The sequence below is a fragment of the Diceros bicornis genome, chromosome 21 (assembly GCF_020826845.1).
Source record: "Diceros bicornis minor isolate mBicDic1 chromosome 21, mDicBic1.mat.cur, whole genome shotgun sequence".
NCBI classification, from domain to species: Eukaryota; Metazoa; Chordata; class Mammalia; order Perissodactyla; family Rhinocerotidae; genus Diceros; species Diceros bicornis.
The window spans coordinates 53,548,478-53,571,358 of record NC_080760.1 but is presented as its reverse complement, the minus strand read 5'-3'; the positions used below and the strand labels follow the sequence as shown (position 1 = coordinate 53,571,358).

The 22,881-nt window shown below is 40.0% G+C and overlaps 1 protein-coding gene across 6 annotated transcripts in view; it reads left to right on the top strand.

Moving 5' to 3' along the window:
• The window catches only part of PTK2 (protein tyrosine kinase 2), a 282,084-nt gene that overhangs the window by 134,059 nt on the left and 125,144 nt on the right, over window positions 1-22,881 (top strand). For all 6 annotated transcript variants that reach the window (XM_058564997.1, XM_058565000.1, XM_058564996.1 and 3 more), the window contains 3 exons: window positions 961-1,040; window positions 3,275-3,337; window positions 19,375-19,429. In XM_058564997.1, the coding sequence (XP_058420980.1) occupies window positions 961-1,040; window positions 3,275-3,337; window positions 19,375-19,429 (198 nt within the window). The remainder of the gene's footprint in view (window positions 1-960; window positions 1,041-3,274; window positions 3,338-19,374; window positions 19,430-22,881) is intronic.

Sequence of the window (22,881 nt, the reverse complement as noted above, 5' to 3'; positions counted from 1 at the left end):
GGCGGAGGTCAACACACTTTTTCTATAAAGGGCCAGAGAGTAAATATTTTAGGGAGGACAAGAGGCAAAATCAAGGGTGTTATGAAATACTTATATAACAAGAGACAAGACAAATTTCCACAAAGTTTTCTGTATAATGGTTGGCTGCAGTTTTTTGTGATACAGGTCTACTCATGAGAAGAATGGAGTTCCTTTTAGGGGGAGGGATGACGTTTCTTTTAATTGAGGTTCAGAATGAGTGCACCCTGTCATCAAAATCCGTTGCAGATGTTGATCTCTCAATGCTAATCCATGAGGAGATGTTACATATTTCTAACATTTCATCTTTGAAAGTGTTATCACACTGATGGGTACTCTCAGATACTGCTATCAGTCCCTCAGTTAGTTTAGTTGAGCATAATCATTGCTTAGAAGACATTTATAGAATTCTATTAGATTCTTCTCTTTTTATTAGACTTTAAATATATTATTACTTTGCAGATTAATTACTTACAGTAGAGGGGTGGAAGCACTTCATTTGCGGAGTTAAATGGATTTTGAAATATATAAATTTTCTTTGCCTTTGCCTTGAGGTCCACAAAATGCTGCTGGGCCTGTAGTTTGAGTTCAGAAAATATATGCATTGTAAACTGGCATGGGAATGGATATCTCCCTTCTTGTTTTCACTTCTGACAGCGTGGCAAGGGCGTAAGGCAGCCTGACATTCTTGTGATGCAGACAGTTGTTTCTTCAAGTCCTGTCTAAGTGCTCGTAGATTATATAAACTCTTCTTAGTAGGGGACTTTTATTTCTTTAAATAGTTTTTGGTATTACTCATTTTTATATCCAGCATCTAGCATAATTATTGACACAGTGCATATAAAGTATGCAGAAGGCACCCAGTAAACAGTTATTGAATGAATAAGTCTAAAATGTATTCTTTTAAAGCAGCATTATTTTTCCCATTCCTTTTTATTGTAGGTGAAGAGCGATTATATGTTAGAGATAGCTGATCAAGTGGACCAGGACATTGCTTTGAAGTTGGGTTGTCTAGAAATACGGTAAGATGATCACTGTACACTGAGGTCTTTATTCATCAATGTTTTCATTATTATTATTTTTTGTTTGTTTGGTGAGGAAGATCAGCCCTGAGCTAACATCCGCTGCCAATCTGCCTCTTTTTGCTGAGGAAGACTGGCCCTGGGCTAATATCCATGCCCATCTTCCTCCACTTTATTTGGGATGCCACCACAGCATGGCTTGACAGGCGATGTGTTGGTGCACGCCCGGGACCGAACCCGTGAACCCCAGGCCGCTGAAGCGGAGCGCGCACAGTTAACCGTCGTGCCACTGGGCCAGCCCCTGTTTTCATTATTTTTGAAAATTATCCAGGTATTTTCCTTTTCCTTATAAAGATTATTGATAAAATTTGATTAAAAATTTGAAAATATTCTGAACTAGGTTGACATTGCTAATTTTGGAAATCTTGGAATCTTTTAAAATGATGTTTCATTATATTTAAAATGAAATGATTTATACAAGCATAAGTGTGTAAGTAAGTGTAAGATAGTGCTCTCCAGTAGAACCTTCTGAGATGATGGAAATGCGCTTTGTCTGTGTGACCCCATACGCTAGTCGTGAGCCAGAGGCGCATGCTAAGTGCTGAACTGTGCCTAGTGCACGTTAATTTAAATTCAAATGTGAACAGCCTCATGCGGCTGCTGACCACTGTGTCGGACAACACATTTAAAGGGAATGGAGGTCTGAGACTATATTTCTTATTTCTGATAACATTTGTCACCGTTTGTCATATATTATCTTCTATGCCACCATTTTAAATTTTGAATAAAAGAATATTTTACCATTGTCAGGTATAATAGTAATTAAAATTACCTTGGGCTGCTAGTTTAAGATGAGTTGGTTTAACTAGCTAAAATTCGATTATGTATACTTAAAACACTTTGTGATAATTTTCCCCAGAGATACTATTTTTTATATTGCGTAAGGCTGTTAAATAATAGTTCCTACAAGGACCAAAGATTATTAAGTATAACTCTCAACTCTTCATTAAAATTTGTTTTCAGCCTTAATTATCTCTCTCTCATTGGTCTCTTCATGTTCCTGCTACCTCTCCCGGCCCTCTTTACAGTTAGCTTAGAAAGCATCCTTGGGCATTCTTTTCCTACTACAAACAGTACTATAATGTATTACCTGGAAAAGGAGTTGGGAAGCATGAGTTCCCATGTGAATGGCAGTGGTTCCTCTCTTGGTTCTAAATGACTTTTTTCCTCCTTCCTGCTCTAGACTCTCCCATGTTATATTTATCCCTCTCTTTTTTATTTTTGTTTGGCGTCAGTGATTCAAGTTTTAGACTCTGAAGGAAAAGCTTGACAAATTAGGCACCCCTCCACACCCTCCCACACCTGAATAGAAAGCAAAAGAACAAATTAAGTGATCCTTTGGGGCCATTTTTTATTTTTCATCTAAATCCAGTACATTCCATTTTAAGTAGGCCAAAGGAAAAAAAAACAGTATTTATATTATTACAGACAGATTTGAAACAAAGTCTTGTTGATTGTACATTCTCCTATAAAATTACTTCAGATGATTTGTAATATCCATGTATCCCAAAGCAGCTCAAGCCAAACCTTGTCTTTTGTGAGATACTGTGTACATGCGGAGAGAATCCCACCCACTCGTGGCAGGTTTTGTAGAAAAAGGACTTGGTTCCAGACCTGAAACTGCTTGAACATGTAACTTGGAATAAAAAGATAAAATGCAGGTTGTAAGCATTCGGAATGGTAGGCAGCACTTATTCTCCAGGAGCCTGACAGGTCTGTTGTGTGGACTAGCCTACTTTGATTCCTGTCTGACACAGTTACCCTTAGTGACACCCGCACCTCCACAGGAGGAGGTGTGATGCACACCTGGCCACAGCAGCAGTCTGGTGTCCCTATAGCTGTTCTGCTTGTCTCTGCTCTTTCTTGAGAAAAGATGCAGTATAACAAGTAGTAAATGTAGCTATTCTCTTTTAGAACTGGAATCTTGTTTCTCACCTTTATGAAGAGCCAGGCCTGCTTCAAATTAAAAGGGAAAAGGTCTGTGTTAACTGACTTATGCTTTGTTAGGATATAGGAATAATGCTGTGAATCAAATTCTTTCTTTATTCATAATCTATCCAAATGTTTGTGGTTGAGCTGCAAAGTAGTTAGGTACCCCCCTTGCAGTTTTTATTATTTAACAACATAGACGTTCCTTATACATACATATAAATTTATATCTTTCCTGATTTTAGGCGATCATACTGGGAGATGCGGGGCAATGCACTAGAAAAGAAGTCTAACTATGAAGTATTAGAGTAAGTATTACATGTCTAAGCTATACCTGCAAATATTCAGAACTAAATCATTCTTCCAACTGTAGTTTTTATTGGTTTATCTTTACATAAAATTAAATATTAAATCTGAAACACTACTGTTTCTAAAACTTTTATATCTGGAAAGGGAAAGTTTTATTAAGAAAAGAATTCTTGATGACATTAATTATATAAGCAAACATTTAAATTTGTTGATAAATGTCTTAAAGCCAATAATGTCTATGGTATGTTAACACATACAAAATAAACTTTTTTGTCTCTGTAGATTCAATCATATTTGGATGAAAGTTTCGCTTCTAATTTATATTGAACTCTAGAATTGCCTGTTATTATTTATATTCTCTTTATAAGCTTACTAAGGAATTTTTTTCTTAGTAAAAAAAGTGGAGATATGGGAGTTATTTATTGCTCGTGTATCAGAAAATTTAGAATAACTGAAAACTTTTCCAATAATGAGATTAATTTGTATATTAGATTGTTATGCCTATAACCTATAAGCCAAGCTAGAGCTTATGTCTTGGGATACTAGAAGTTCTGCATTTCATCTTTTGAGAATTGATTTAGCAAAAGAGAGTCGATATTTCTTATATCCTAGTAAAACTCAGTTTTATTTTTATTAGCAATGGTGCAACTTTTTGCCGACACTTTCTTTTTCTGACCGTATTATTACTGAAATTCTTGTGCTATTTGGAATATGTTGGTAAAATAAAGTGAAAGATTATCCATAACTACTCTACTGTAATAGAGACTTTATGTGGCTTTGGATTTTGTCTGGACTTTCTGGGTCAGTCCGACTACCATCATGCTGTGAAAATCTAATATCCCACCATTTTGAAAACAAGATTTTGCAGAGGAGTTATGGTCATTTAAAAATAAAAGAAATATTTTTGGAAATTAGTTACAAAGCAGGTACAGCCATTTGAAATAATAACTGGTAGTAGTAGCCATGATGGTTATTTTTTGTAATTACATGAGTCTCCTTTGTGCCAAGTTGTGACAAGTGAATGAGTATGGCCTAGGCAGTCTGTCCTGTCTCAGTATACTGAAGGCTAATCCATCACTTGATTTCTGAGTGTAATATGTTGGGCTAGCACAAGGCTCTTGACAGTGTGCAGCACATGGTAGACACTCACCAAATACTTGTGATTGTGTGTTTATGAACATGTCTGTCATGCGTGCTGTGCCTCGTAACAGATTACATAAGGACAAAAAGGAATGGTTGGAGTTGAATGAAAAATGTTAGAGATCAACTAGGAAATCTTACTAGGCGGAATTATTTTAAGTAGAATTTTCCCTGCCCTTCAGTTGATGGCATAGAAGTAATGATACCATTAATAAAAAAAAAAAGGCAAAACAAAACTATCATTCACTGTGGTTTAGATTTTTGTTTACAATGGACACATTCTTCAGCATGAAAGACTCTTTAGTGCTTAAAATATAGATTATCAGAATTGAAGGAATCATCAAAGGTCTTGTCTTAGATGAATACTGGGTCTGACCTCAGTTCAAAAGCAGGTTCAGGAAAAACAAGAATAGTTTTCCCTGTTTGGTTATTTGATTCGTTGTCTGTTCTTTTGTCCATTTATTTCTTTATTTATTAGTTCATTTAACAAACATTATTGAACATCTGCTGAGTCATTGGCAGCTAAGTGCTGGAGATTCAGAAATTAAGTATACAAAATTTTCATCCTTAGGAAACTTACAGCTAGAAGGGAGACTCACAGAAGTAAAATTAAGCAATAATATAAAATAATGTACTAGGAACTAAAGTAGAAGTTTCTAGAGGGTGTGTGGGGGAGGATGATACCTGATGTCTGAGATGCTTTCTTGGGGAGATGTCATCTACCCTGAGTCTCAGAGGAGTGTGGGCAGATGGGGGTTACTGCGCATTCGTGGAGCCAACCCGGAAAGAGATCAGCATTTGTGAAGGCCCCGAAACGTGGATGATCAGATAACGGCTAGAAAACCATCAGTTCGTTATGAGTAGAACGTCTTGCTTAAAGGAGAGAGAGGGGTATGTGTGTACAGGGGCTGGATCATTAACAGTCTAATACAGTCTAATTCAGTCTTCAGAAGGACTTGGTCATTGAGCACTGCTGACTCATTGAACCATTTTAAGCAGGACAGTGATATGAGATTTGTGATTTAGAATTCCATATTCATGAGATTGGAATTTTATTAAAGAAGGTTAAAAATGGAAGCAGGGAATCAAGAAATCGTTGCATCTTTCCTTTCCACTTGAGAAAGAAGGAGGCTCTGTCGTAGACACCATAGCAGTGGCAGTGGAGACAGAGATTACCAGAGTCAGAGTCTGCATGGCCGGCTGGCTGGTTAAATTTGGGTGAAGAAGCCAAGGGAGAAGGAATCCAAGGACTCTTGGTTTTCAGTCCTGGGCCAGCAGGGCTGTCAGTCACAGAAAGAGTTGCATGCTTAAGGGAGAAGAGGATAAGTTGTTTGGGGCATGTTGATTTTCAGTACTGAGGGAACATTTGTATCTTCTAAATGAAAAAGGAAAGAGAAATGTTGGTTTATTTCATATGTTATAAAGTCACTAATACCAGCAGCATTAAAAATCTCTGATAGTAACCAGTGCCTGGATCTTGGTTTCTAATATCATTCTTAAATAAAACGAACCAGGGCTCCTTGGAAAAATGCCTGATTTGAGGGAGGGGAGGGAAAATATAAGATGAGCGTAGAGCATCTTGTAGTGCTAGAAAGGAGGAAGTGCTCAAAAAACCAAACGGTGAGGCTCTGTCAGAGGATTGCAAGAGCCAACTGAAGGAGCTCCCGGTGACTAATCTGGGACAATTTAAGAAACAATAAATAACATAGTTTTAGATTACAGCCCAGAGTATAGAGTAAATGTCCGTGAGTCCATACTAATATAAATAATAAATAATTGAATAAATAAATATGTGGAGGAGAAGTGACAAATCTCCTTTACAGAAGAATTCCAAACAGTTTGTGTAGCTGCAGCACCGAAGGAGGCGGAGCATAAAATCTCACCCCTCAAGCATGGGCTATACTTAGTGACTTGTTTCCAGAGAATGGAAAAGGGGGTATGGGGAGAAAGTAACTTGACAGTAGGAGAAATCCGACAGACACTACCTTAACCGGGTGATCCAGGTCAGCATCAACAATGGTAAGTCATGTTGATGGGACGTACCCTTGACAGGATCTGGTGATATGAGAATGGCACTTCACCTCTATTGGCATCCTCCCGGAAACCCATAACCCTGATCTAATCCTGAGAAAAACAGATAATTTCCAGTTGAGGGACATTTTACAAAATTGGACCAAACTAGTAATCTTCAAAACTGTTGAGATCATCAAAAACAAGGAAAGTCAGAGAAACTGATACAGCCAAGAGAAGCCTAAGGAGACGTGATGATTACATTGGATCCTGAAACAGAAAAATGACAATAGGGAAAAATTAATAAAATCTGAATAAAGTATAGAGTTTGTTAGTAATAATGTCTCAATATTGATTTATTGGTTGTGACAGATGTACCATAGTAATGCAGGATATTAACAGTGCGGAAACCTGGGTGGGGAGTATTCGAGGATCTCTCTGTACTGTCTTTGCAACTTTTCTGTAAAGTCTAAAACCATTGTAAAATAAAAAATTTATCTCAATTAAAAAAAAAAAATGAGGGGCTGGCCAGGTGGCATAGTGGTTAAGTTCATGCGCTCTGCTTCGGCAGCCCGGGGTTCACAGGTTTGGATCCCAGGCACAGACCTATGCACCGCTCATCAAGCCATGCTGTGGCAGGGGTCCCGCATATGAAGGAGAGGAAGATGGGCACGGATATTAGCCCAGGGCCAATCTGCCTCAGCAAAAAAAAAGAGGAGGGGGCCGGCCCTGTGGCTTAGCAGTTAAGTGCCCGAGCTCCGCTACCGGCAGCCCAGGTTCGGATCCCAGGCATGCACCAACGTACCGCTTCTCGGGCCATGCTGAGGCCGCGTCCCACATACAGCAATTAGAAAGATGTGCAACTGTGACATACAACTATCTGCTGGGGCTTTGGGGAAAAAAAAGGAGGAGGATTGGTGATGGATGTTAGCTCAGGGCCGATCTTCCTCAGCAAAAAGAGGAGGATTGGCATGGATGTTAGCTCAGGGCTGATCTTCCTCACAAAAAAAAAAAGAGAGAGAGAGGAGGATTGGCAACAGATGTTAGCTCAGGGCTAATCTTCCTCACACACACATACACACACAAAATGGTGAGAGAACTGAAGAGGCAAAAAGCCAGTGGGTAGTTAGAGATGACGATCTAAACGGTCCAATCCATGGTGAGTAGTCGTGTGAAGTCAGAAGAGGTGGGCTAGGTCAGTGACCTGGGTTGTAAATCGAGGGGCAGAGTTAGAGTCACAGGGTGCCGGGAACAGCTGTGCTCGTCTTCTGGGTCACTGTGGAAGCCTGTCCTGCTGTAGGGACTGGGGAGGGAGAATGGTGTGAGGTGTGTTCTGCCCTGTCTCTGTGAGAGGCCGAGGTAGCAACGTGAGAGAGAACTGAAAGTGTCTGTGAGAGCCAGAGGTGTCGCGGGAGTGAAGCGAGCCAGAGGTACTGTAAGAGGCACAGAGTTACAGGAAAACGGGCCTGAGTGAACTCTCCATAGATAATGCCTTGACATGTTTTTAGCAGCAAGAACGGGCAGTTAAAAGAAAAAAGATGAAGAAGCATGTATTCATCAAGGAGGGGTCGTGGATGGGATGTTTGGAGAGAGGAGGATGTGTTTGAAATGCGAGTCAAAAATTGCGTTAAAGTTGGTGTGATTTTGGTTTATTTTTAGAAATCACAGAAATTGAGGCAACAGGAGAATAGACATATAGAAGAGGACAAACTGGGATATTAGTCAGTGCCTCAGAAACCTCAGAGTTTTCGTGGGGGTCAACAAAATGGAGCATGTGGGAATTACCGTACATCAGTCAGGGCTTGCGGTGGTTATTACCTGCAAACAGGAGAAATAGAGAGAGTGTGATTTTGTCAGTTAGATGCCTTCTTAGAGGATATGGATGAAAAGTTGAATTATCTAGGTTTTTTTGAAACGACTGTTTTATTTTAGTTCTTATATATTTATGGTATTTAGGTTAAGTAAACATGGTAGTTAAGGAAAAGAAGGGGGAATTTAAGAGATTTGCAGTTCCAGGATATTGCTGTGCTCATTTTGCTGTACTTCCTTTCTTATAATTCCTGTGCTTTTGCCTCACTGTAGTGAGTCTTTGTAATGGTATAAGTTGTGTGAATTCGCTCCCCTGTCTCTGGATGAGCGGGGGTTTGTGGAGTGGGCTCCTGCAGCACAACATCTGGGTTCAAGTCCTAGTTCACCCTGGACTAGCTCTTCCATTTGCTGACCTGGGGCTGGTAAGCTCTTGGTGTCCGTTTCCAAATCTGTGAAGTGGGGATGGTGTCTACCTACGTATTGGGTTAGCGTGGGGGGTTACAGGGGCTAATCCATGCTGAGAGCTTAGTATGGTGTCCCGCACTGAAAAGGTGTTGCCCGTAATTGTCACTGTGATCATTATCCAGAGGAGAGAGTGATTGTCAATCATGATAAAAACCAAACTGTGTAGAGTTTTCTCGAAGGTATTTTTAAGAAAAAAAAATCATATAAAAGAATGTCAGAGTTCTTCTATTAACTCAGTTTTGAGCCCTTTTAAAATAGTTTTTAATTTATTTGTTTAGAAGGGTGATAATATATTCTAGCTGAGAAAATTGAAACTACACTGTCAGGTAGGGAAAAATGTTCCAATCCCATCAGGTAGTGTTAACCACCTTCACAGTCTTCATAAATATTCTTTGAGCCCCCTTTTTAATACACATATGCGCAAGGCAATGCGTAGTTTAATATACGAGTAACGATACTAGACATGCATCCTGCTTTTTTGTTCAACTTTATGCCAAAGAGATATTTCCATGTGACTAAATATAAATATACATTAGCATATTATTCCATCAAATTGATGTATAATACTAAATTTAACCAGTCACCTAATGGCAGACACATTCAGGTTAATAACAGTATAAGGCAATGTCACCATTTTTTTGTTGTTCGTTTTTGCCTATCTGATAGGTAACAAATAATAGCTTGTTTTATTTATATTAATTTGATTATTCTTGATATTAAACACCTTCCCATTTATGGGCCATTTTATTTTTCTTTTGTAAATTGGCTGTATTTTTCATCAGTTTTTCTAATATGGTTATGTTTTTTCTTATTAATATTAAGAAGTCTTTGTCATATTAATCTTCTCTGTAGTATTTGTTCTATATGTTCTTTCCCATTTTGTCTTTGTCCTTCAACTATGATTATATGGCTTTTCATCATGAGAAGTTTTTCTTTTTTTAATGTAGTAAAATCTATCAGTTATTTTCATTTTGTTTCTTGAGTTTCAAGACATGATGTTTGTTCTAAAACTTCTGTGGATTCATTTCTATTTTTACATTTCCAAATTTGTCGATTTTTTAAAACATTATCTTTTTAAATTAACTTTTAGCTTAGTTGCATTATAATCAGAGAGAGTGGTCTGTGTGATAAGAACTTCTTTTGCTTTTGTTGAGACTTTCTTTATGGACTGGTATAAGATCATTTCCCTCCAGTATCTTATTATGATAAAATTCCAAACATACAAAAAGTTGAAAGAATTATGCAGTGAACACGTGTATCTACCACCTAGATTCTACAGTTATTAACATTTTGCTGTACAGTGAGGCCGCTTTAACGATGGGGATATGTTCTGAGAAATGTGTTATTAGGTGATTCCATCGTTGTGCGAACATCACAGAGTCTACTTACACAAACCTAGATGGTACAGTCTACTACACACCTCAGCTAGATGTACTAATCTTATGGCACCACTGTCATGTATGTGGTTCGTCGTTGACCAAAACATTATTATGTGATACGTGACGGTATTTGCTTTGTGTGGTCAGTTTTTATAAATGTTTTAGTGTGGTTTAAAAAAATGTGTTTTCTAGTCAAGCTTGTTAATTGTCTGTCTTTACTGGTATTTTGTCTCTTGACATATCAATGATTAAGAGAGGTGTGTATCTCCCTATATAGTAGTGGCTTTGCTGACTTTATCCTGTAGGTCTATTAATTTTTGCTTTATATTTTCAGGTTTTTGATTTAAACATGCAAACAGAACGCTTATATCTTCTTGGTAAATTGAATGCTATGTCATTATTTAGAGATCCTCAGTATGCCTGATAATATTTTTTTGTTTTGGGTTTTTTTTCCCCTGTTTTAGTCTGTTTTGCCTTCTTTAGATTAGCATTGGCATAGTTTATATTTTCCGTTTTTTACTTTCAATTCTTTTACGTCCTTAGATTTTTTTAGGGTGTGTTCTCTCATAAATTTCGTAGAGCTGGATTTCTTAAATCCAGTTTGCCAAGTCTTTCTTTTAACTGATAAGTTTAATACATTTGTATTTATTAGGTATGAACAATTCATTAATTTATTTGGACTGGCTTGTGTTATCTTTATTTCTAGTGCCCTTTTTTGTTTGTTTTTGTTTTTGGGGTGAGGGGCTTGTGTATATGTGTGGTTTGGGTTTTTTTTTTTTCTTAGTTGGTTTTCTTATTCCAAGTCTTCTTCTCTATTGATTTGGAAATTTATAAACTATTTCTATTCTTATATTAGTTAACTTTACATTTTAACTTTCTACATCAACTTAAGAGAAGTTTTAAAATTATCTTCTTTTAAACAACACAAGAACTTTGAGATATCCTAACTCTCTCCACCTCCTTCCAAATTACTTGCCATTTCTCCCATTATTTTAGTTCCATCTTTCTTGACTTAACCCCAAGATATTAGATATTATTATTTTATACACACATTGTTTATTTGGCTATCCTTGCAGGTTTATCATGTTCTTTCTTAAACATTCTTTTCCTTCAAATACATTGTTCAGATTGTTGCATTTTCTCTGCACTCTAGAGATAACATTCTGTTACAGCTGTTGAGAAGTCTACTAATGTGTCTTTGGGGTTGCTCATTCTTTTAAGATCAGCTCCTTGGTTTTGGTCTTTTCTAGTTTCACCCATGTCTTAGACTTGGATTTCTTTTCATAAATCCAGCTTGGAACAAAATGTGCTTCTTGATTCTGTGAATTCATGTTTTTCATCTGGAAAATGTCTGCCGTTATCTCTTTAATTGTCAACTAGGTATACTTGCAACTTTTGTATTTCTTAATATCTTGCATCTTTTCCATCTGTATTTCTCTCTGTGGCATTGTGTGTATAATTTCTCTGAATTTGTCTTCTAAGTCCTTAATTCCCCTTTAAGTAGTGCTTTTCTCTCATACTTTGTCCCAAGTTTTCATTTCCCATTTATATTTTTCATTCCTGGAAGTTCCATTTTTTGTGATGTCATCTGCTCTTCGTTCCTGGTAACCTCTTGTAGCATGCTCGTGTATATGGATGTGGAGTTTATTTCTTTGAGCTTTTCGTGCACAGCTGTTTTATGTTCTGTATCTGACAGTGACTTTAGGGCACCGAGAGTGTCTCAGTCTGCTGTTACTCCGACTCACTCAAGCCCGCAGATGGCTTGAATCCAAACCTGGTGGCCCGATATAGGGCCTGCAGGGCTCCTGAGGGGCTTCGTTTCTGCTGCTGTGGCTTCTGACGAGAGTCAGGGAATGGCACAACTCCAGCCTCCCTCAGGTCCAAGCTCAGTGCCAGAGTGCCAGGTCCATCATCCCCACCTTGTAGACAGCCTCGGGTCCAAATCCCCAAGTAGGTTCCCTGCGGCCGGTAGCCCCAGTGCTCTTCACCCCCAGACTTAAGGATGTGTTGGGCAGGGTCCACAGACCTACCTGTTTATCACTGTGTTGGTTAAACATTCTTTGTTGTAGCTCAGTGTATCTTCTAGTATCAGTTTTTCTTTTTCTTAAAGTATATTATTTAGAAGTTCCTTTATGTATGTCTTTTGGTGATAAAATTCTGCTTTTGTCATCTTGTAACTTTCTTTATTTTATCCTTGTTTTTGAAAGGTAGCTTTACTCCATTAACAATTCTAGATTAATAGTTATATTTTCTCAATACTTAAAGGTTTTTAAAGCCATTCCCTTGGTTCTGTCTTCCACCGCAGCTGTTGAAAAGGCTGACGCCAGGACTTGAGAAGTGGTGCAGGCTGAGGGGATAGTCTGGCCCTGCGTATGTTATGGCGGTCCTGCTGCAGGAACCCGGCAGCCCAGGGCCTCTGGGGGGCTCAGAATTACTCTTTCCTACTGGTTTTTGCTAGGAACTTGGAGCCATTTAGAAATTTACATGTTTCTTCAGTACAGAAAAGAATTATACATGAATGCAGAATATTACTTGTTCCTTATTGGTTTTTTCAAGGTTCTCTTTTTCCTTGATAATATGGAGAAAAATAATGAAATAATCCATATAGTTGCTTAGTTTCTACCAGAAAATTTAAAGGCAGTCTCAGTTATTTACAGCCTAATGATGAATACCCCTTCAAATTGACCACGTTTCAAAATAACTGTTTTGAATTATGCTAAAAATAATCAGGCTCAACTTTTGAGAGCAGGGAAAACACTGTCTAGAAACTTCTGTATTTTTTTCTTTAAACCAACTGAAGAGTTAATCAGTCTTTCTTTCCAACCTTGGTAGAACTAAGGAACCTTTTCTGGAGGCAGAGGGGAGGTGATGGCAGTGAATTCCCCTGGCCTCTATCCCTGGAACTTTACCAAATCCCGAGGGCTTCCACTGCCAGAGAACAAACTGGAGTGCAACAGATGAGACTTGCATTGACATCTTTTGTAAATCAGAGGCTTGGGGGAGAAGAAGGAGCTATCCCAGGAGGTCAGATCAGATGTTTTAAGAAAAATATTTGTTATCAAGCTTAAAAACAGCATTGCTGATGACAAATTAAGCAAAAATAAGCTACTAATACAGTATTAAAATTGTAGTTCCTAAGGTGATATTGCAGAAGGAAGAATCTTATATACCAACGATTCTTCTCCAAACTACAGAACTACAGAGTGAAATTATTTTGAATGAACCGCTTAACTTTTTAATTCTGCTTATTTCCTTATTAAGTGGTTTGCTTTTTTAAAAAATTCATTTTTAATCATCTTTATATGTAATGTATTTTGCTGTAGTTGTTTGTATAACTGTCTCTCTTCTCTGCTAGAATGTGAGCTACATCAATGTGGGGGCCCCCCTGTACTCCCAATACTTAGCAGGGTGTCTAACGTTTATTACCTATTCCATGAATATTTCCTGAATGAATAAATTCTTGATTTAAAATTAGCTGAGGCTAATTATAGTTTTGTATTGTTTTCATTTCATTTTTTTCATTGTCTTTGTTGTCAATGGTAATCCAGTACTTTCTTTAGATACTTATATATCAAAGAAGGGGATCCTGACAGATTTGGCACAAATTGACAGTGGCTTAACTAAGATAGAAGGTCATTTCTCTTTCATACAAAACAAGTCCTAGGCAGTCAGTGTTTCTCATTACCAGGGTGCCAGGGTCCTTTAATCTTGCCATTCCGTCATTTGTAGCAGCCTAGGATGGCTGCTGGGTCTTACCCATCACATTTGTATTCGAGCCCCAAGAAGGAGGGAGAGATGGACCCACCCCCCCGCCCCGCCCAAGGACACAAATGTACATATGATCCTTTCCCTTTGAGGGACATTAGCTGAAACAGAGTCACGTGACCACACCTAGCTAGGAATGCAGTACTGAACCTTACCAAAAGACAACTTTTTATTACCCGGTGTGAAGGAGAGAATATCATTAAGGAGCAAATAGCAGTCTCTATTGCAGAGAATTTTAACACTTATCAGTTTTTAAGAGGCTTAAAATATCATTTAGAGGTTAAAGTACCTCAGTGGTATTTTTAAATTAAAGATACTCAATTCTGAGAGTTTTGAGGTGAGGATAAGATAGGGAAACTACATGAAAATGCACATTTTGGTTATATTTTAAAGTCAGTTTTAGTTGCTTTTTCACCTGGGCTTTAAATCTTTGAGGAATTATGTTCACAAAGTATTAGTTAAAGCCAACAGACAAGGCCGGAGTCTTCTCAGAACTGTTGCTGAAGGAGAAATAAACTTATCCTTGACATAAGAATTCACTTATAATAAGCTTAATTACTCTTTAACATATAAATAAAGCTTATTCCAACCTCAGGCCTGTAAAGCCTACTATATTATGGGTTTGTGGACATGAACACACACATGCAGGCCAAGGCCACAGACTGGGCATATCTAGGCAGTCCCCAGGCGTGCTTCAGAGAGCTCATGCTGGTTCACGGGGGAGCCTGGGGGGCAGGGAGCAGCTGCAGTGGTGGGCACGGCTGGGCAGGCGCCCTCCTACACCTGGTGGAGGGAGCAACGCCCTCTCACCTGGACCAGAATATTCTGAATGGCAAGTGTGAAAGGGGGGTGCAAGGACGTGCACAGTCGTCAGCCCTGAGACGTGGGAAGGCAAGGTTTGAGGTTGAACAAAAGGAAAAGAAAAGGAAGGCCCCTCAGTCAGCAATGGTCTAAATATTTCATTTGAAGGACAGAAGTAAATTAAACGTTAATTTAGAGAATTCTGGTTAAAGTGATCACAAATATGATTTGAAGTCCCGGAAACCCAGCCATCACCAAGGACAGGTGTTGGTCTTGAAAGCTTGTTACCTGACGGCACCTTTCGCACTCCTGTGCAGTCAGTTGCTTGTGTTAGCATCTCTCCCTGTTGTCTAGTGTGGGGCCAGTAGGAGTAACTAAATGAGTGCAGGCTTGCTTTCTTTGAAGCTGCAAATCAAGATGATTTGAATCTTAGATACTAGATGTTAGAAACCCGTTTTGCTCATCCTGAGAGAAAGTAGGAAGAATAGTAATTAGAAGCTCTCTGCTACTTGTGGACAGGCCACCCCAGCTCAGGGCTCCTTGTCTAACTCACAGCTCCCTCCTGTAACATCTGCTGCCTTGCTGCTGCCTCATCGTGGTGGGATAGCCTCCTCACCCCTTCCAGGCCTTCTTCCCAGGCTTTCTGAGCAGTCTGCAGGAACCTTCTGTGGTTATCGCCGTGGTGACTGAGTCCCTGTACCCAGCATTCCATCCATCTCACCAAGCCCTGCCCTTACTGAGGAGCCTTCGGGCCCACAGCGCTGAGCCCTGGAGAGTCAGGGGCCTGAAGTCCTAAATTCATTGCTGTAAGCCAATGCTGCCCAGTGCAGCTTTCTAAGTGTTGGAAATGTTCTGTCTGCCCCAGTGGCTACGGTCGCCATTAGCCACATGATCTACTGAGCACTTGAAGTGTGGCTAATGTGATTGGGAACTAGACTTTTAATTTAATTTTAACTAATTTAAGTACAGATAACTTCATGTTGGTACTGTAGTGGGCACTGCAGCTCTCACCTGATATTAATATCTTGTCAGCTGTGCAAGGGTTTAAAAAGATTCCCTTTGGACTCATGTGGGAATCTAACAACCTGGTGCTTGGGTTTGGGCATTGAAGTTTGGCAGTATTCTAAAGCTTTATATAAGCTAGTTTTTTGTCAAATGAGTTTGCATGCAATTAGGATCTACCCTTTGACAATTATTTATATAGTAAAGAATTGCCTTATAATAAATGTATTTTGTTTATGATGTATTCGTAGTATTTATTGTTTTATTCACATTATCTCACAGTTTTGTAGAGGTTGGGCTCAAATGAGGTTTATGCCACATGAAGCTAAAAGCTGAACCACTGCAGAGGAGAGTGCACATCATAAACCAGTAGGACACACACAGCACAGAGAGAGGCCACCTCGTATTAAAAATGGGACAGCCTGCATGTCCCTGCTTGGGGTCCTGGGAGAGGGTTTAAATTTAGGTGTCTATTAATAATAGGCTCTCCTTCAGACTGTGAGGAGTGCCTTAGGTGCTCCTCAGAGTTTCTCAGCGTCCTCCATCACGAAGCCTAAAGTAGATTGGCTTTTCTTGATTAAATTAATGGAAATGTGTTAAGGGTAGTGGTGTTCGTGAATTTTGCCAATGATTTTGTGTACTTTAGCCTCATTTTTATTTTCTCACTTGGCAGGTGTCCCATTTAAGAGAGTTCTAATATATGGACAAATTATTACTTAAAAGTAGTTGGAAAAAACTAAACTGCATACTTGCTAAGCATTAGTTGGCCTTAGCTTTTTTGTTCTCAGATGGCGTTGTCTTCGCCTTGGAAGTAAAAGTAACACCTAGTAATAGGCTTCATTTTCGCAAAGAAATACGCTCTCATTTTCCTTGAAACATATAACCTTGGTCTATCATCAATTTTCCCATTTGTGACAGAAGTGAGTACAATAAGTTCTTTACTTTCCACTTGACTAAGAAAAATAGATGTATAACCAGGCTGACTGATGGCAGCTGCCAGTCTTGTGGTCGGGAAGAGGACATCGCCTCTGCCCTGGTCTTGCCCCTCATCCAAAGACTTGTGCGGCGACCGCCTCCTTGAAATCCCTACATACCTTGCTCAAACCCCACGTGTCTGAAACAGACTCTTGGTAACTGCCCCACACCCACCCCCAGCCTTCTTCTCGGTACATGGCGTCAGCATTCCCTCCATCATCTTTGATCCCTTTTCTCTCACGTGTCCAGCCGTAAAGCTCTATGTCCAAAACGTCTGAATCGCTCCACTTCTCACTACTTCTGCTGCCCACCCTTCCCACCGTCTCTTACCTGGGCCCCTGCGAGAGCCTCCTTCCCACCTCCTCTTCCAGCTCAGACCCTCCTCTCCCCATTACAGTATATTCAGCTAATGGCGGAATCAAGTCACACCTTGCTCTGCTCGAAACAGTGGTAGTCAGGCGTGTGGATCAAACTCTCACCAGACAGGAGAGACATCTGTGGTATTTTTGGAGGAAAGGAAGCTACTCTTCGAGTTCTAGGGACTTAACACATTCTTATTTCATCCTTAGCACCACCGTATGCAGCAGGAATTAGCATTCTCTTTGTTTACAGGTATTAAGGAATAGCCAAATCCATCCTATGGCAAAGCCAAGATTCCAGTCCAGAACCCTCTGATAGGAAAATAAGTGCTTTTTATTATGGAAGAGTTGCCTGAAAAGGAAAACAGAGAAGAGAATGCTCAGGAATAATGCCTTAAAGATTCTCAGGTGTTTTTCTTTTGTGTGCTTATTTTCCTCCTTCCCATAGTGATTAGCACCAAAATTCCAAACATGCGAAGTCCTTGTCTGTTTAGGAGGCCACAAGAGAGGGAAGAGCTTGGGTGGCCGCCCCTTCACATGCTATGTCGCAGTAGGTGGTGCAGCTCTGAGAGAGTAAGGGAGGGAAGTTCCAAACAGGTGTTTGTGTGGCTGGAAAAGTACAGGGAAAACTGGGATTTATATGAACTGATAGGTAAAAGCAGAAAGCAGTATGTCGTAGAAGCCGAGAAAGAAGTTTATAAGGATGTAGCGAACATAATAATAATAATAGAATAAAAAAGAATGAGAACCGAGACTAATTTTGGATTTAGCAAGGTTGTCATTGGTTTAGGTATTAACTGGTAGTCAGCTTATAGAATAGAGAATTAAAGTGCTTGGAAATAGGATCAACCATGGTAAACTCTGACGTGATTTCTGTGGTTTTTTTAATAATGCCAGCTAACTTTCAGTTATAGATGAAGAAGTCACTCGTTTTATTATTTTTTATACTTTATATTTAGTTTATTGTTTCCTTATGTAATTCTGAAAACATACCTGTATTTCACTTTTCTCCTTGATCTTTTCCTATTTTCCACGTGTCTCCTGACATTAATGTCTATAAAGGCTTTATTTCGTTTTACCAGCACACGATTGCCATCTAGTGGCCGAAAACCCTGGGTCACTTAGTCCCCAAAGTAAGTAGGAAAAAAGAAGCTATTCTTTCCAATCTATTTCTTTGGCCAGAATGCTTTGAGGCTTTTGATAATAATGATTAATTTTGTAGCCTGATCTAAAGAAAATCGCTGGAATTTCCAATATTTCCACACTTTCAGCTTTTTGACCTTAGGCACATCACTTAATTTCTTTTATTTGCTGTATGAAACTGAGATGATAAACCTTGATTAGGTGAATGAATATCTTAATCAAAAAAGTTTGTTTTAAAAAATAGTCGACTGGGGCCGGCCCTGTGGCGTAGTGGTTAAGTGCACGCGCTCCGCTGCTGGCGGCCCGAGTTCAGATCCTGGGCGCACACCGATGCACCGCTTGTCAGGCCATGCTGTGGTGGCGTCCCACATAAAGCGGAGGAAGATGGGCACGGATGTTAGCCCAGGGCCAGTCTTCCTCAGCAAAAAGAGGAGGGGTGGCATGGGTGTTAGCTCAGGGCTGATCTTCCTCACCGGCCCCCCCCCCCCCAAAAAAAAAAGTCAACTTTTAGGGGCCCGGCCCCGTGGCATAGTGGTTAAGTTGATGCGCTCTGCTTCTGCATCCCAGGGTTTGCAGGTTCAGATCCCACGCGTGTACCTACACATCGCTGGTTAAGCCATGCTGTGGCAGTGTCCCACATACAAAATAGAGGAGGATTGGCATGGATGTTAGCTCAGGGCCAATCTTCCTCACCAAAAAAAAAAAAAAGTCAACTTTTAGGATTAATCCAAGGGATTTTTTTTTTCAAACTTCCATGGTATATCCCAAATCTTTTCCTAATCAGGCCAGTCTACTTTCTCTACAAATTGGAATATTACGCAGTTGGAACTGATGTTTTTAAGGCCAACCTTCAAGCAGTGTTAAAAAAAGAATAGTTTATTTATGTGTTGTAATTTTCAAATAGGCAATATTTTAGAAGAGTTTTCTACAGTAAAGTTTAAGACAAAGACAAAAGACTTTTTCCTTAAACCAACTTGTGTTGATGTTTCTGCACATATCTAGAAAATGATTTGTCCCACTCCTTCCACAACTATGCTGGTAAATTGGAACTTCTTTATACTTATTTCCTTCATGAATAATATGTGGAAGAATAAATAATTTAAACTGCTTTTGTGTTCTTGCAATAATGTCATTGTATTAGTTGATTTGGTGGTGTGATTTGTTAATATGCTTCTTTTTATATTTCAGAAAAGATGTTGGTTTGAAGCGATTTTTCCCTAGGAGTTTACTGGATTCTGTCAAGGTAATTAGAGTCTGCTTTATCATAATCAGACGACCACATTATGCAAATACCTTCCCCGTGGTGACTGCTTTGGGAAAACAAAATGATGTGGTTTTCCCCCTTACGTGTAAAAGTTACAATTTTAACTTAGTAAAAAACTAAGAGTTATTCTAGTCATATTAATGGCAAGTAGATTTTTCTGGGTACAGCGTTCTCCCACAAAACCATGGTTTCACTTCTTGCTTGTGTGTGATACTCAGCTAAGTACAAAACTAAGAAAGTTGCGTGCGCAGTAGTCCTCGTCCCCTGGGTCTTGGTAGTCTCAGGCATTTTAACACAGCAGTACGCAAAAGGATCGTAGTGGTAGCTGAAGTGTGTGTGTGCGTGTGAGTGCATTCTGAAGATCTGTCTTCTCCTATTTCAACTACATGGACCCTCCTCCTCATTAGTAACTTTGGCAGAGCCTCTGTTCTTATCCGTGTCGGGATGTTCAGGTGTGGTGGGATGACACAGACTCTGGGTCAAGACCGAGTTCGGCTCATCTGAGCTCAGCCATTTACCAGCCTCACGGTCTTGGGCCTGGTTTCTTATTTCTACAATGAAGAAAATAATATTTTGTAGGGTTGGTGTGAATATTTAACAGATTAATGTATATATGTTACTTACCACAGTACCTGTCACAATGCAGTTCATAGGTGGTGGCTGTTACTGCTCTCACGTTTTATCACAAAAGTCATGTTCTACACCAGAACCGCCACATGAAAGACCATCCCGTGAACTGAGGCCCAAGCAGGATAAGATGTATGTCATGAGAGATGTAGCATAATGGTTCCAAATACTGACTCTGAAGCCAAACTGCCTTGTGAAAATTCTGACTTCATCAACTTGAATTGCGTGGGACTTTAGCCAAGTTGCTTAATCTTCCTGTATTTCAGTTTCCACATCTGTTAAGTGAGGATAAAACTACTTTCTGACACATGGAGTTCATGTGAGCATTAAATTGGTTAATTAGTGTAAACTCTTAGAACAGTGATCACAGAAAGAATTCAATAGATGTTATCTAGTATGAAGAGGAGGGTGAGCATCATCCTTATTACTAAGAATGATAAAATGCCAAATCCAGCAGTTTTTATTGCATTAATCTGAGGCACATTTCCATACAAGAGTTTCTTGGAAAGTGTGCTGTTATTGTCTGTTCTCTACATGTGGTCAACTCTGTTTCGTTGTCTGTCTTTGGGTCACAGTGTTGGTATAAAATGCAGTCTGTGACAAAAGCCCTGTGTTCAGATGTCTGGGTTCTGCTTGCTCTTGTCCCATCAAGACCAGGACTGTAGGGACTTGTCATTGATTTTCCCCGAAACCTATCTACTCAGCCTAAGTAATGATAGCCCTCCCTTTCTGACATAGCTTCTTGATAATCTAACGGGAAGTGAGTACACAAGTGTTCATTTTAAAGTATACAGTAGTCTACAAATATAGTAAGGCGTGTTTAAGAACTGGAGAGGAGAAGTGTACTCTTCTTTAATGTGTCAGGCCCTTTTCCTAGTGTCACTACTCTGCTTCTTTATTTTCATTAACATCTCCTGATCTGTTGATGAAATGCTGGAGTGAACTGTGGGAGAACCAGCTCTTCCAGCACATGCCATGCAGTTGGTAAAGGCTGGGTACAGAGATGGGTGAGACACTGTTGCAACTGGCAAGTAGCGCATAGACCACTGGCATGAGTGAATTGGCTCGGGTGCGGCAGTCAGAGGACAAAGAGCTTCAAGTGAAGTTTGCCATGGTGGGTTGGAGGTGAAATCCAGAGTACTTGGAGGAACATGAGAATGGCAGAGTGTGTCCTTCCAGAAAGTTATGGGTGCCAGGTGGCCATACTCTTGGAGTTGCGAGGACAGAAGACTCAGTTTGATATGGAGAGTCCCTGCTGTGGGTACCAAGAAGGCATGGGAAGATCCTTGAGTGGAAGGGATACCTCTATGCATAAATCTGCAGTTTGCTGGGGGGTTGGGTGTGGAGCAGGCATTCAAACAAGCATAAGACATAGTTCTTTAGTGCATTTATGTTTTCATTGAATAACATAGTGCACTACCCAATGCGAAATTAAAAAGCAGAAAAGTCTCTGAAAATGACTATATCGTATTAATAGTATCATCAGTAGTTCTCAAATGTGAGGACTGTGGTGGCTTCAGAATTACTGCAAAGTCTCCTCAAAGCTATATGTAGATAAGCAGTTATCACGAGAGGTATGATTGCTGTCATTTGGGAGTCCAAGAAATTATTCTACATTTAAAAAGGATCCTCGGGGCCGGCCCGTGGCACAAGTGGTTAAGTGCGTGTGCTTCGCTGCGGTTGCCCGGGGTTTGCAGGTTTGGATCCCGGGTGTGTACCGACGCACCGCTTGTCAAGCCATGCTGTGGTAGCGTCCCATATAAAGTAGAGGAAGATGGGCACAGATGTCAGCCCGGGGCCAGTCTTTCTCAGCAAAAAAAAAAAAAGGAGGATTAGCATCAGATGTTAGCTCAGGGCTGATCTTCCTCACACACACAAAAATGAATGAATGAATGAATGAATGAATGATCCTTGCAGTCAAAACAGGGCACCCTGGGTACAGGTCACAGGTGCCATGGTGTAAGTGTAGCCAAGGTGACACAGAATGCCCTAGCAGGTTTGTCAGAGGACTGGCCTGACCCTCGTCCATGGCCTCGGTCTCCCCCATGACTGGCTCTTCTGAACCTCAGCTTCAGTGCTCTCTCATACAGTCTCCTCACCACCCTAAGTAGAGATGGAGAAATGTTCTTCTCTATCTTAGGATCTGCTCAGTATCTTAATTTTTAATTTTACTTTCTCAGTTTTTAATTGCATAATTATTTACTTGTTTGCGTTTTGTCTTGCATGCCTCCACTATATGTGTAGATCCATGAGGGCAAAGATAATATCTGCTGCATTCGCCACTCTAAACCCTGTGTTGGGCACAATACGTGGCATGTAGTAGCATTTGGTAAACCTTATTTAAATGAAATGAAATGAGTAAATGAAAGAATAAATAACTTTAAGGGCAACTTGAAAGATGACTAGAATTACAGAGACATTTTCTAGGTAGAGGGTACAGTGTGAAAAAAGGCATCAAGATAGGAGGAGTCAGACTCTTTGAGAAGATAGTAAAATTGTGAAGCTAGAGAAGTTTGCTTCCCTGGGTATGCTGCCGCCACTCCGAAAAAGTCCCCATTCCTGCACAGGATTCGTTCCCTCCAAGTGCCTTTCAGGCTGGCCCTGGGGTCCATCCCAGTTGGCCTCCCTGTCCTGACACTTCTGCTGATTCTCATGTGCTGCTCCCACTGCCTAGAGTTCCAGCCGGTTCTCTGGTCAGCCCTGTCTGTGTGCAGAGCTCAGACAGTGTGCGATCACTGTGGGCAAGCGGTCACTTTGTGTGGCTGAATACTGAGATCAGAGCACTTAGGGCCACTGGGGACTCA